The sequence below is a fragment of the Schistocerca nitens genome, chromosome 8 (assembly GCF_023898315.1).
Source record: "Schistocerca nitens isolate TAMUIC-IGC-003100 chromosome 8, iqSchNite1.1, whole genome shotgun sequence".
Classification (NCBI taxonomy): Eukaryota; Metazoa; Arthropoda; class Insecta; order Orthoptera; family Acrididae; genus Schistocerca; species Schistocerca nitens.
Genome location: NC_064621.1, coordinates 624,771,796 through 624,787,213, shown reverse-complemented (window position 1 = coordinate 624,787,213; position 15,418 = coordinate 624,771,796). Strand labels below are relative to the sequence as shown.

Here is a 15,418-nt window from a genome sequence, read left to right as displayed (position 1 = left end):
CTGACATCCCCACAATATGATGAAAGGAAAAAAATGTATCGCTTACTATATTTTCGCTGTTGCATGTATTCAAATTTGAGCAACTTCTTTACTACCTACTCTATTCGCAACGCGCTTTTGATACTGGTTTCACGTAAGTCACTGAATATACGTGCAAAATTATATCATTGTGCGATGTATACAGTAGTTCAGGAGGTATGGCTTAGTAAGCATTAAGATCCGTGAATAAATTGGTTTTGCTTAAAATGGAGTGCAGATTCACAGACTATACTCATCTATTGTTTCATAATGAGAGCACTTAACGTCTTCGAACAGATTTTAAGCGTAATTTCAAACCTTTCCTAAAGTCTCCTTCGCTTACACGCTTCGAGGCAAATATATAACACGTTTAACTCATTTGTGAAGTAATAAGACGGCTGAAGCTGTTTTCTGCATGGGGATTCATTTCTTTAAAGAATCGGGCTCCAGGCCAGAATGTCACGTAAGACAAAGTCGAGTAGCAAAAAAGTGTATGTTTCGTTGGCTCCTTCATGTTCGGCTTTGACTGGGAATACAAAAAGAAAACTTTGCCAGTTAACGATGTACTGCACACAAACCGATCCTTTACCCCCAGTGTGGAATGCGGAAGGCTGCTTTATTCACTTTCACAAGATGAAAAACAGTACTGTCACTATGTAATACTATCTTACCCGATTAATTTTATCTTTCTGACTAGTGCCTGTTCGTTTTTGAAAAAATGTCACCAAGAGTATGACAGAAAATAATTCCAAAAGCGCTTTTCCGCACAACTTCCTGCACTGTACCAACATTACAGGGAAGGATTAGGTATGAAATAAGAAACCACTATTGAAATACTCCCAAAAAAAAACCCACAATTATTACCTTAATTACGTAACTCTTTCATAATAATGACAGATAGAGGAGAGAGAGAGAGAGTTAGTTTTCATTACATTTTCAAGATTAACAGTCAACGCAGGTATCTATATATTTCTTATAATTTTTCCTTTTCTTGAAATTCGCTGATGAATCCCCGCAAAAAGTATTGTTCGTTATCTCGCATATGTTCTCTTTTAACTATAATGTTTATTTCACTGATCTACATTGAGGTAACACTGTCTGTTTCTGATTACACTCTGCCCTCTCAGTTTCCACTTCTTTTGCCAACATAAGGCGTATCAAGAATGTCTGTTTACACATGGTTTGGCCACAGCGAGTCACGTAGTGTTCATGGAAAAACACCGCTTATCAGAACCTCGTCGTAGTCTTTTGTGGGGAACCATAACTTGTTAAAAAATATACACTGAAGGAAAAAAGGAATGACAGCACCAGCGAGGGGTCGTGCAACATAAACGAAAGTAGGTAGGCGAGTTTCTGAATCTGAAAGATGATGTCTATTCAGATTTCGTGCCAGTCGCATGAGAGTAGTGCTAGTTGCGCCACTATGAGCATGGAAATAGGGTTAGCTTTAAACACATGATGTAGCGGTAGTGAGCGGTAGCTACCTTTGAGATTGGATGTGGTGAGTTGAGTAACAGCAAGAATGTCTTCAAGGCGACAAAGACGTCACTATCACACTTCACCGAATTTCAACGAGGTCATGTAATTGGGCTACGAGAAGCTGGATGTTCCTTCTGTGATACTGCTGCAAGACTTGACAGTAATGTAGCCACTGTACACGATTGTTGGCAGCGGTAGTCAGGAGAATATACGCTCGCAGAAGTACCGGGCTCCGGGCAGCCACGTGCAGCTACCGAAAGGGAAGATCATCGTGTTGGGCGTATGACTCGGGTGCATCGAACTTCATCTGCAGCAACAGTCTGACATGAGAGCAGTTGGCACCACAGCGACACAACGAACTGTTACAAATCGCTTACTTCACGGACAGCTCCGAGCCAGACGCCTCGTAGAGTGTATTCCACTGACCCCAAACAACCGCCGTATGATACAGACGTGGCGTCAAGCGAGAGCTCATTGGAGACAGGGTGGAGGACTGGAGGTCTGTTGTGTTTTCTAATGAAAGCAGGTTCTGCTGAGTGCCAGTGATGGTCGCGTGTTGGTTAGAAGGTGAATAGCTGACGGCCCGCAACAAACCTGCTTGCGGTCTGGGGCACAATTTCGTATGACAGCAGGAGCACTCTTGTGGTTGTCCCACGCACCCTGACTGCAAATTTGTACGTCAGTCTGGTGATTTGTTCTGTCGTGCTGCTATTCGTGAGCAGCATTCCAGGAGTTTTTCTCACGATACCGCCCGCCCACATACCATTGTTCTAACCCAACATGCTCTACAAAGTGTCGACATACTGCCTCGGTCTGCTCCATCACCAGATCGGTCTCCAATCGAGCACATACGGGACTTCGTCTGACGATAACTCCAGCGTCATCCACAAACAGCATTAACCGTCCCTGTACTGACCGACCAAGTGCAACAGGCATGGAACTGCGGCCCACAAACTGACATCCGGCACCCGTACAACACAATGCGTGCACTTACGACTGGTTGCATTCAACATCCTGGCGGTTACACCGATTATTAATGTACCAACATTTCACATTTGCAATGACTTGTCTCGTGCGTTCATTAACCTGTGATCTTGCAATGTTGATCACTTACGTATATTACGTGGACGAATGTATTCCCGCAGTTTCATTATTTTACATTAATTATTTTTTCCCCCCATGAACCATGGACCTTGCCGTTGGTGGGGAGGCTTGCGTGCCTCAGCGATACAGATGGCCGTACCGTAGGTGCAACCACAACGGAGGGGTATCTGTTGAGAGGCCAGACAAACATGTGGTTCCTGAAGAGGGGCAGCAGCCTTTTCAGTAGTTGCAGGGGCAACAGTCTGGATGATTGACTGATCTGGCCTTGTAACATTAACCAAAACGGCCTTGCTGTGCTGGTACTGCGAACGGCTGAAAGCAAGGGGAAACTACAGCCGTAATTTTTCCCGAGGACATGCAGCTCTACTGTATGATTAAATGATGATGGCGTCCTCTTGGGTAAAATATTCCGGAGGTAAAATAGTCCCCCATTCGGATCTCCGGGCGGGGACTACTCAAGAGGACGTCGTTATCAGGAGAAAGAAAACTGGCGTTCTACGGATCGGAGCGTGGAATGTCAGATCACTTAATCGGGCAGGTAGGTTAGAAAATTTAAAAAGGGAAATGGATAGGTTAAAGTTAGATATAGTGGGAATTAGTGAAGTTCGGTGGCAGGAGGAACAAGACTTTTGGTCAGGTGATTACAGGGTTATAAATACAAAATCAAATAGGGGTAATGCAGGAGTAGGTTTAATAATGAATAAAAAAATAGGAGTGCGGGTTAGCTACTACAAACAGCATAGTGAACGCATTATTGTGGCCAATATAGACACAAAGCCCATGCCTACTACAGTAGTACAAGTTTATATGCCAACTAGCTCTGCAGATGATGAAGAAATAGATGAAATGTATGACGAGATAAAAGAAATTATTCAGGTAGTGAAGGGAGACGAAAATTTAATAGTCATGGGTGACTGGAATTCGTCAGTAGGAAAAGGGAGAGAAGGAAACATAGTAGGTGAATATGGATTGGGGGGAAGGAATGAAAGAGGAAGCCGCCTTGTAGAATTTTGCACAGAGCATAACTTAATCATAGCTAACACTTGGTTCAAGAATCATAAAAGAAGGTTGTATACCTGGAAGAATCCTGGAGATACTAAAAGGTATCAGATAGATTATATAATGGTAAGACAGAGATTTAGGAACCAGGTTTTAAATTGTAAGGCATTTCCTGGGGCAGATGTGGATTCTGACCACAATCTATTGGTTATGAACTGCAGATTGAAACTGAAGAAACTGCAAAAAGGTGGGAATTTAAGGAGATGGGACCTGGATAAACTGAAAGAACCAGAGGTTGTAGAGAGTTTCAGGGAGAGCATAAGGGAACAATTGACAGGAATGGGGGAAAGAAATACAGTAGAAGAAGAATGGGTAGCTCTGAGGGATGAAGTGGTGAAGGCAGCAGACGATCAAGTAGGTAAAAAGACGAGGGCTAATAGAAATCCTTGGGTAACAGAAGAAATATTGAATTTAATTGATGAAAGGAGAAAATATAAAAATGCAGTAAATGAAGCAGGCAAAAAGGAATACAAACGTCTCAAAAATGAGATCGACAGGAAGTGCAAAATGGCTAAGCAGGGATGGCTAGAGGACAAATGTAAGGATGTAGAGGCTTGTCTCACTAGGGGTAAGATAGATACTGCCTACAGGAAAATTAAAGAGACCTTTGGAGAGAAGAGAACCACTTGCATGAATATCAAGAGCTCAGATGGAAACCCAGTTCTAAGCAAAGAAGGGAAGGTAGAAAGGTGGAAGGAGTATATAGAGGGTTTATACAAGGGAGATGTACTTGAGGACAATATTATGGAAATGGAAGAGGATGTAGATGAAGACGAAATGGGAGATAAGATACTGCGTGAAGAGTTTGACAGAGCACTGAAAGACCTGAGTCGAAACAAGGCCCCGGGAGTAGACAACATTCCACTAGAACTACTGATGGCCTCGGGAGAGCCAGTCATGACAAAACTCTACCATCTGGTGAGCACGATGTATGAGACAGGCGAAATACCCTCAGACTTCAAGAAGAATATAATAATTCCAATCCCAAAGAAAGCAGGTGTTGACAAATGTGAAAATTACCGAACTATCAGTTTAATAAGTCACAGCTGCAAAATACTAACACGAATTCTTTACAGACGAATGGAAAAACTGGTAGAAGCTGACCTCGGGGAAGATCAGTTTGGATTCCGTAGGAATGTTGGAACACGTGAGGCAATACTGACCTTAAGACTTATCTTAGAAGAAAGATTAAGAAAAGGCAAACCTACGTTTCTAGCATTTGTAGACTTAGAGAAAGCTTTTGACAATGTTGACTGGAATACTCTCTTTCAAATTCTGAAGGTGGCAGGGGTAAAATACAGGGAGCGAAAGGCTATTTACAATTTGTACAGAAACCAGATGGCAGTTATAAGAGTCGAGGGGCATGAAAGGGAAGCAGTGGTTGGGAAAGGAGTGAGACAGGGTTGTAGCCTCTCCCCGATGTTATTCAATCTGTATATTGAGAAAGCAGTAAAGGAAACAAAAGAAAAATTCGGAGTAGGTATTAAAATTCATGGAGAAGAAGTAAAAACTTTGAGGTTCGCCGATGACATTGTAATTCTGTCAGAGACAGCAAAGGACTTGGAAGAGCAGTTGAACGGAATGGACAGTGTCTTGAAAGGAGGATATAAGATGAACATCAACAAAAGCAAAACGAGGATAATGGAATGTAGTCAAATTAAATCGGGTGATGCTGAGGGAATTAGATTAGGAAATGAGACACTTAAAGTAGTAAAGGAGTTTTGCTATTTAGGGAGTAAAATAACCGATGATGGTCGAAGTAGAGAGGATATAAAATGTAGACTGGCAATGGCAAGGAAAGCGTTTCTCAAGAAGAGAAATTTGTTAACATCGAGTATAGATTTAGGTGTCAGGAAGTCGTTTCTGAAAGTATTTGTATGGAGTGTAGCCATGTATGGAAGTGAGACATGGACGATAACTAGTTTGGACAAGAAGAGAATAGAAGCTTTCGAAATGTGGTGCTACAGAAGAATGCTGAAGATAAGGTGGGTAGATCACGTAACTAATGAGGAGGTATTGAATAGGATTGGAGAGAAGAGAAGTTTGTGGCACAACTTGACTAGAAGAAGGGATCGGTTGGTAGGACATGTTTTGAGGCATCAAGGGATCACAAATTTAGCATTGGAGGGCAGCGTGGAGGGTAAAAATCGTAGAGGGAGACCAAGAGATCAATACACTAAGCAGATTCAGAAGGATGTAGGTTGCAGTAGGTACTGGGAGATGAAGAAGCTTGCACAGGATAGAGTAGCATGGAGAGCTGCATCAAACCAGTCTCAGGACTGAAGACCACAACAACAACAATTATTTTTTGGTGTTGTGATTTTTTCCCGTCAGTGTGTATGTAAAGGGTGACTCAGCTGCCCCTACCGTTGTCGTTTTGTACAACCCACAATATTAACTGCTGGGCGCGAGATTTTCATATTCTCTCGCTCGTTACACGCAAACTGTTAGTCCTGCAGAAAAGATGAACAAAATCTTTTTGTAGGAAACTTAATGTAGTTAAATTCAGCACTGGTTAACGTTTCATTTATAGCCGTGACTTTCGAATTATTCAAGAAAACCGTACAAAAGAGACCTTCAAATGCACCCATACTTCCACACTCGGCCCCCATCGGCCAGAACTTCAAGTAGGTTGTTCATTGCAATCCCTCCTACTACCACTGTGACTGCACAAATTATTTCCCACATTCGACATTTTTTGGTCTTCATTACGAGGTTTTATTCCAGCAACTGCTTAGTCGAGCACTTACAAATTGTAAAATTGGCATTTGTGTAAATTTCACCCAAGTATTTTGTGAATTTTAAAAGCATAAAATGAAACAATTACATCGTTTTATTCTTCAGGCCTTCTGACTACGAAACTACTGTACTTGTAACGGTTAAGTTTGGATCGAATTGTGAGCGTAATTAATTTTAGCATAATTACCCTGAGAGGCACGTTTAAATTACTAATGTTAAGGACGGTAGCCGACCATGCTCATCGAGTTACAGCCCAGTCAACAGAGACAAAAAAAAATTCGAATTCTTGGAATAGCCCGTGTGGCCGGAAATTTTTTTCATTGGGAGGAGGGAGTGCCGCATACTAGAAACACTGACTGGTGAAGAATGAGTGTGGGGTGGACTTGTGTTTGAAGGACACTTTTGTACGTTTCCTTGAATAAGTCGAAAACCGTTGTCCCCAGCGAAAAGATATCCAATAAAAAACTGAACTCCATTAAATTTCCTACAAAAAGGTCCTGCTCATTTTTTTGTGTCTAGGACTAATAGTTTGCGTGTAGAGGGCGAGAGAATATGAAAATCTTGTGCGTGGCATATGAAGGCCAAACATAACGCTGCAGGTTGCATAAAACGACAGCGGTAGGGGCAGCTGAATCATCTTGTATATTAAAACGAAATGTGACCGAATTCTACTGGTCTTTCACTATTCAGTGTGCACTGAGATGATGATAATGGTGTCTTCATAATTACAATTTTCATTTTCTATACACAAGAATATAACTGAACTTTTATTTCTTCACATCTTTTCATTATCATAATTCATTGAAAAACTTTCTCAGAAACAATTTTTGTGGGATTTAATTTACTGTAACAAGAGTCGCTACTCAGGAAAGCAGTAAAAAATCACAAATAGTAGATTAATTGATTGTTTTTTGATTGCAGATCTCCTAATTGAAATGTTGGGCGTACTGGCCAGTTACAGTATTACTGTTAAAGAACTGAAGCTGCTGTTTGGTGCAATGAAGGCTGTCAACGGAAAATGGGTAAGGGAACACAAATCACGTAGTTGCTGAATTAATCTATATCATGTGAGAAAGTGATCAAAAATGAATATATCTGTGACGCTAAAGGGTGCAAATCTGATCCGCAAAATTGAATCCATGCATTGAAGGCTCTGACTTCGTTGGTTGTTACGACTGTCGCGTTGGTGTATTCTTGTTTATAACTGATTAATGGAACACCTACTCTCATGAAATATGTCAGGAATATTATGACTGACCTTTTCTTCCTGTTGTTATCTGGATGAACTTGCTTGCTTGCTAATCTGTTCAGCAGTTCTTCCACAAACCCTACAAACCAACCATCCCTGGTATCCCGTTCACCCAACTGGGCTACAAGTTTCCGTGGCACGAACACTGGTGAATTCTACCGATGGATGTTTTAAAGTTATTGCGCAGGTAGCTGCGGGGTCACATTGCAGCCGATCACATCGCCCGAACGTACAGACTTCAGACGTCGGTCAGTGAAATTCAAATCAGGTTGTTTTCTTCGGTCGAATCGAGCACTGTTCTCAAACACGAAGTATAGCCTCTGAGAAACTGATAAGTTTGGTGCGAGAAGGAGTAGTTTGCGGCATTCTGAGGATGAAAAATAATTACATTCGGGATATAGCTCGGTATATGTGGAATGAAATCGCAGCTTAATAGGGAACAACGAGTAGGCAAAATCTTTATCGGAAATTTCGGGCGTAAATTATAACCTCAAAAACTAATTTATTCAAGAGAGAAGGGTGTCGTATCTTACACTTACAGTTACTTTTTTCGGTTGTGTGGGAGCGAGAATTTGCTGTCTACGGATTATTGTTGTTATTACTATTATGTACTGGCGTTTTTATGCCAGTAGGATGGCAATTGTTACATGAATTAGTTTGCAAATGTGGTATATGAGTTTCCATTTGTCTGTGCTTTAGCTGTTCACAGTTTCCTATTCTGAAACTCAAGTTTATCTTTCACACGTGTGCCGAAAACAGTCGTTGAAGATTAATTCACATATTATGTTTATTTTGCTGAATTTATCTGAAGTTGTACAAGGTGCTGTAATCTTGCTTTTCAATGCCACCACATATATAATTGTTTCTCTCTTCGTCTTACATATGCTCGTAAAACTTGTCTGGTTCTTGCAATAACTGAAGAAAGTGTACAGTACTCTCCACGTTCTTTTCCTAATCCATATAGTTCATTCATTTAATAACACAGCCTAAATGCAGCACTTATCTGCAGTCGCAGAAGCATTGCGGCATCCATCTTGCCCAAGGAGGTTAAAATACATTCTAACCATCTCGGTCGAGTAGTTTATAATCTTACCTCCTTACCCTGCGCCGAAAACGGAAGAAAGAGACCGGACGCACTGTCGGCCGACGTTACCAGGCGACCACAGGCGACCATGTATGGCGACCGTGCTACTGAAACTGTGATGCTTAGGTGCTTACTGTGTCGGCAGCTGTTCCACTGTTGGCAATTCGTTCCTGTTGATCGTTGCCAGTCGGGTGGTAGTATACAATAGGCAATGAGAATCTTGAATTGACTTGCTTAGGCGGGAGAGTTCTTTGCTTTTATTGACCTGGCTGTTATAGACTGTAACGTTGGATGCTGGTTTTCGTATGTCTTTCCTGTATTATGTGTTTCTCTGAATGTGATAGGATTTCTTGAGGTATTGTTGCGTATTTCAGTGTCATAGCCCTGTAGTAGGGTAGGAGTAGGAATTAAACTCCATGCAGAAGAAATAAAAACTTTGAGGTTCCCCAATGACATTGTAATTCTGTCAGAGACAGAGCAGCTGAACGGAATGGACAGTGTCTTGAAAGGAGGGTATAAGATGAACATCAACAAAAGCAAAATGAGAATAATGGAATGTAGTCGCATTAAATCGGGTGATGCTGAGGGAATTAGATTAGGAAATGAGACACTTAAAGCAGTAAAGGAGTTTTGCTATTTGGGGAGCAAAATAACTGATGATGGTAGAAGTAGAGAGGATATAAAATGTAGACTGGCAATGGCAAGAAAATGTTCCTGAAGAATAGAAATTTGTTAACATCGAGTTTAGATTTCTCAGGAAGTCGTGTCTGAAAGTATTTGTATGGAGTGTAGGCATATATGGAAGTGAAACGTGGACGATAAATAGATTAGACAAGACGAGAATAGAAGCTTTCGAAATGTGGTGCTACAGAAGAATGCTGAAGATTAGATGGGTAGATCACATTACTAATGAGGAGGTATTGAATAGAATTGGGGAGAAGAGAAATTTGTGGCACAACTTGACTAGAAGAAGGAATCGGTTGGTCGGACATATTCTGAGGCATCAAGGGATCACTAATTTAGTATTTGAGGGCAGCGTGGAGTGTAAAAATCGAAGAGGGACACCAAGAGATGTATACACTAAGCAGATTCAGAGGGATGTAGGTTGCAGTAGGTACTGGGTGATGAAGAAGCTTGCACAGGATAGAGTAGCATGGAGAGCTGCATCAAACCAGTCTCTAGACTAAGACCGCAACAGCAACAGTGCCGTTGTGAGCTGGCGAAGCCAAAGAATATACCAGGAGCAGGGTTGCCGTATTTAGCGGGGACCTCGTCGGGACACACTGCTGTGGGGGTGTAGAAATTAAATAAAAAATTTATTCACTACAATTATTTTTATTTAGAACACAATTATATGGTACTTCTTGCGGTAGAAGCAGTTAGTACATCATTTTTTTCGGAAGACTTCATCTTTTTCAGCAAGTCTTTTTTTCCGTTCTACATATGTATAGAACTTCATGCAAGTCATTACTGTAACATTGATTCCGCCGTCCCTGACAGCAGTGGAGTTCTTTCGTCAGTCCACTGGGCCGGCATCAGCGAGAATACCCTTTCCACGCTGAAGTTGTATGCGGGAATAGAAAACAAATACTCGCATAATTTTAACAGTTGGCATTGACGTTCAGGATTTTCGTTTTCCTTAAGATACACTACTGGCTATTAAAATTGCTACACCACGAAGTTGACGTGCTACAGACGCGAAATTTAACCGACAGGAAGAAGATGCTGTGATATGCAAATGATTAGCTTTTCAGAGCATTCACACAAGTTTGGCGCCGGTGGCGATACCTACAACGTGCTGACATGAGGAAAGTTTCCAACCGATTTCTCATACACAAACAGCAGTTGACCGGCGTTGCCTGGTGCAACGTTGTTGTGATGCCTCGTGTAAGGAGGAGAAATGCGTACCATCACGTTTCCGACTTTGATAAAAGTCGGATTGTAGCCTATCGCGATTGCGATTTATCGTATCGCGACATTGCTGCTCGCGTTGGTCGAGATCCAATGACTGTTAGCAGAATATGGAATCGGTGGGTTCAGGAGGGTAATACGGTACGCCGCGCTGGATCCCAACAGCCTCGTATCACTAGCTGTCGAGAAGACAGGCATCTTATCCGCATGGCTGTAACGGATCGTGCAACCACGTCTCGATCCCTGAGTCAACAGATGGGGATGTTTGCAAGACAACAACCATCTGCACGAACAGTTCGACGACGTTTGCAGCAGCATGGACTATCAGCTCGTAGACCATGGCTGCGGTTACCCTTGACGCTGCATCACAGACAGGAGCGCCTGCGATGGTGTACTCAACGACGAACCTGGGTGCACGAATGGCAAAACGTCATATTTTCGGATGAATCCAGGTTCTGTTTACATCATCATGATGGTCGCATCCGTGTTTGGCGAAATTGCGGTGAACGCATTTTGGAAGCGTGTATTCGTCATCGCCATACTGGCGTATAATCCCGCGTGATGGTAAGGGGTGCAATTGGTTACACGTCTCGGTCACCTCTTGTTCGCATTGACGGCACTTTGAACAGTGGACGTTACATTTCAGACGTGTTACGACCCGTGGCTCTACCCTTCATTCGATCCCTGCGAAACCCTACATTTCAGCAGGATGATGCACGACCGCATGTTGCAAGTCCTGTAGGGGCCTTTCTGGATACAGAAAATGTTCGACTGCTGCCCTGACCAGCATATTCTCCAGATCCCTCACCAACTGAAAACGTCTGGTCAATGGTGGCCGAGCTACTGGCTCGTCACAATACGCCAGTCAGTACTCTTGATGAACTGTGATATTGTGTTGAAGCTGTATGGGCAGCTGTACCTGTACAGGCCATCCAAGCTCTGTCTGACTCAATGCCCAGGCGTATCAAGGCCGTTATTACGGCCAGAGGTGGTTGTTCTGGGTTCTGATTTCTCAAGATCTATGCACCCAAATTGCGTGAAAATGTAATCACATGTCAGTTCTAGTATAATATATTTGTCCAATGAATACCCGTTTATCATCTGCATTTCTTGTTGGTGTAGCAATTTTAATGGCCAGTAGTGTAGTAAGCCACTTTTCTTCCACAGAGTGTTTAGACTTCCATTTTCCCGAGTCACGCTTAGTTCCTAATAAGCTCTTCAGATGCATATATTCCTGAAAACAAACATTTCAAACATTACTAGCTTGCACTCGTTGTTCGTGTTACGTTTAGAAAGAATCATCATATCAGTCGCTATTCAAATGGGAACTGCGCGATTCTTCCACCACGTGGCGCTGCGTAAATAGTTCCAGCTCCATCGTGCTGGAGAAGTCTTGTATTTTCTCGTATGATGCCGTTAGATCTAGTAAGGTGCTTGCATTATCGATAAAGGATACGCAACGTGCAACGCCATCTGTAAGATGACCTTGCCAACATAAAATTGTTGCCATAAATAAAACTGTGGCTTCATGTAAATGTTGTGTAACAGATGGCGTTACTTCAGTACTTGAGCCCAGCTCGTAACAGTATTTTGCAAAATCGGGACGAAATTGGATCTTGTCGAGATGTCGGGACAAGGTCTATAACAGTAATGGTTCCGACATATCAGGATGGATGGCAACCCTAGCTAGGCGGAAAACTGTCTGTGATAACTGAGTGATACGTTGCATAGCTCGAGATACAGGTTAGGATGAAATGTTACAGTCTGACTGAGAGTTGGTGAAACCAATGAATATGACAAAGGGAGACTAGCTGTGGTGACTGACTGACCTGTAGCGTAGCCCAGTGATCATTTTGAAAACATTGAGGGGTATTTTTGAAATGCCCCGATCCCTGACCTTGTGGTTACGCAGGAATCTGAGAGTACAATTTAAATTTTATGGAATATCCTGTTTTATGTGGCAGTATTCATTTACAACATGCGATGGCATTTATCAAGTACTGTTTTTTCATTGTTTCCGCCATCTTGCCTAAGTATTCTACTCATCATTCATCCATTTGTCGTAGTTGCTTCTCACCATTCACAATGAAAAAAGTTACCAACTACATGAAGCAGCGGAATAACTGCCGACACCATAAGTGCACTTACACCTGTATTTTCTGATTCCTACCTTGTATGCCCTAATCAGTGCCACCTCCCTGCCCAAGCTCTCTTTCCCCCACTCACCAATCCCCAAAGAAATCATAAGAAGAAGAATGACATGAGAGGATGCGTCTAACTGCTCAGTATTACTGAGACCAGGAATTGTTTAAATTGTTTAGTGGTGGCTTGTCTGGTGAGCAGCACAGTAATGTGATTATTGTGTCACAATATTTTGGTAATGGTGCCATAAGTGTAACGTGTTCTCAGATGGATTGATTTTTAAAGACCAGTAGTATTGATTTCAATGGCTATGTGATAGTGGTTTGTATTTGACTAAGTAATATCTTTCTTTTTCTTTCTTCAGCCAAGGCATTCACCAAAACTCCTAAATGTTCTGCGTCAGATGCCTCAAAGGAATGGGCCAGATGTGTTCTTCAGTTTCCCTGGCCGAAAAGGCTCTGTGAGTATTCATACATACATACATACAAACATACATCAATTTCAGTAACTCTTGAGAGTCGTAAAATGTATTCACATATGTCATACTTATTATAAAACACACAGATGGTTGCAACAACAAATATTTATTTATCTGCTGATACATATTACTGCAGGTTGCCATAGCTATTTTGTAAGTGTGTGGTAATGGAAATTGAAGACTAGACATAACAATAAAAAGTGCAAAATGAGTACAGACAATCAGTCACCAGCCATTGGATGTAGCATGGCAGTGAACCCGAGTTAAAAGATTGTAAAGTCACTTTGGCTTTTCAGCTCTAGCTCATTTTCTACTATTTTAACTCTCTCTCTCTCTCTCTCTCTCTCTCTCTCTCTCTCTCTCTCATTCACACACACACACACACACACACACACACACACACACACTCACACTCACTTACTTTTCTCTCTGTTGACAACAGTAATACACTTGAGTTATATGATACAGTTTACTTTGTAAGAACTGGTATAGTAACACATAATATACTTTTTTTTCCTTTTTCAGGCCATCGTTTTGCCTCCCCTTGCAAGGTGGCCGTATGAAAATGGTTTTACTTTCACAACCTGGTTCCGTTTAGATCCCATTAACTCTGTAAATATTGAGAGGGAAAAGCCATATTTGTACTGGTATGTCTTTACTTTTTCACATTTTACATTAAACTGCAATTTGCCCTTTTCTTTCTTTTATTTTACTATCTCTAAATACTGAAACTATTGTAATTTTTTTACATAAATTTACTTTTTATACCAATAAACCGTAGGCTTTTGCTTTTCATCAAACTTTGTTAATAAAAAGAAAAATGATTTCATTGAAGAAAGATTGCACTAAATATTTTCTGAGTGTTTGCAAGAACTTAAAACAGTGTGTTAGTCCTAGACCTGTGGGAGAAAGGTTGTCATGTAATACAATCTGCAGGTAGGTTATGTAATTTGTTTTGTTGTTGTCCACTTCAATTGTTTTAAGTTATAGTGCCTGTAAAATTTCAACACTGTCAAAACATAAACTTAATTGTTATTTTACATTTTGTGACCTATGTAGGTTGACAGAGCTGAGTCACACTAATATGTCCGAAGTACTTTTTATTTTTTATTTGTGTGTGTATGTGCGTGTGTTTATTTTTCTGACATGTTCCACTTGTTTGAGAGTCTCCTAACTGCTGATGTGTTCAACAAACATTGTATTTAATCTAATAACTGAACAGTTCTTTAATATGGATGTTGATCAGTAGGTGAAACTGTTGTGCTATGCCCAGGATGTTAATTATTAGATCAGATATACTGTTTATTCCGTAGACATAAAATGAGAAGATACTCCAGGATACATACACTGGAAAGAGAGAAAGGGGTGAAAAAGTAATTGGTTGGTTAATTCAGAGATCAGGATGAGAATCATTATCAACAATTACATATTACAAAGAATGAACTTATATAAGATGAAATGACCAAATATTTTCAGGATAAAGTGGTAGATTCAGTGTTGCTATAAGACATTATATATAAGGGCCATTCAAATGAAACCCGTTCACTAGTGTAAAGTAATGGTAACGATTTTACTAACTCAAAAAATGTAGTTATATGCAGTACATATACACAAAAATAGTCACCAAAACTGTTGGCACATTTATCCCATTTCGACACTAACCGGTTGATTCTTTCCTTGAAGAAGCTAGTAGGCTGCTGTTGTATCCTGACCTGGACCCAGTCACACACTTCATCGTCTGTTGCGAATTGATGTCCGCGAATAGCTTATTTTAGCGGTTCAAACACTTGAAAGTCACAAACACAACTGTACAGTGGGTGTTCCAGCATTTTACAGTGAAACTGCTTCAATGTCGCCTTCATCACATCGGCAGTATCGGCAGTGTGCAGGCAGGCATTATCGTGGGAGGATAATGCCATTGCACAACATTCCTTGGCGTTTCGACTTGATGGCTGGTCTAAGATTCTGTAAATTGTTTTGATAACACTGGGCATTGATGGTGGTTCCGCGTTCCGGGAATCGACAAGCAGTGGGCCCTTTTGGTCAAAAAAGTAGGAGATAATGACCTTGCCAGAACTGGTGTGCACAGCCTTTCTTTGGAGGTGGTGAAGCCGCATGTTTGCACTGCTTGCTCTGACATTTGTTTTCTGGTTCA

At 41.3% G+C, this 15,418-nt stretch overlaps 1 protein-coding gene across 1 annotated transcript in view; it reads left to right on the top strand.

The window, feature by feature from the left end:
• Window positions 1-15,418, top strand: part of LOC126198569 (neurobeachin) — a 1,606,419-nt gene that overhangs the window by 565,873 nt on the left and 1,025,128 nt on the right. Inside the window, exons 3-5 of the mRNA XM_049935000.1 lie at window positions 7,321-7,421; window positions 13,150-13,245; window positions 13,789-13,910. Coding sequence (XP_049790957.1) covers window positions 7,321-7,421; window positions 13,150-13,245; window positions 13,789-13,910 — 319 coding nt within the window. The remainder of the gene's footprint in view (window positions 1-7,320; window positions 7,422-13,149; window positions 13,246-13,788; window positions 13,911-15,418) is intronic.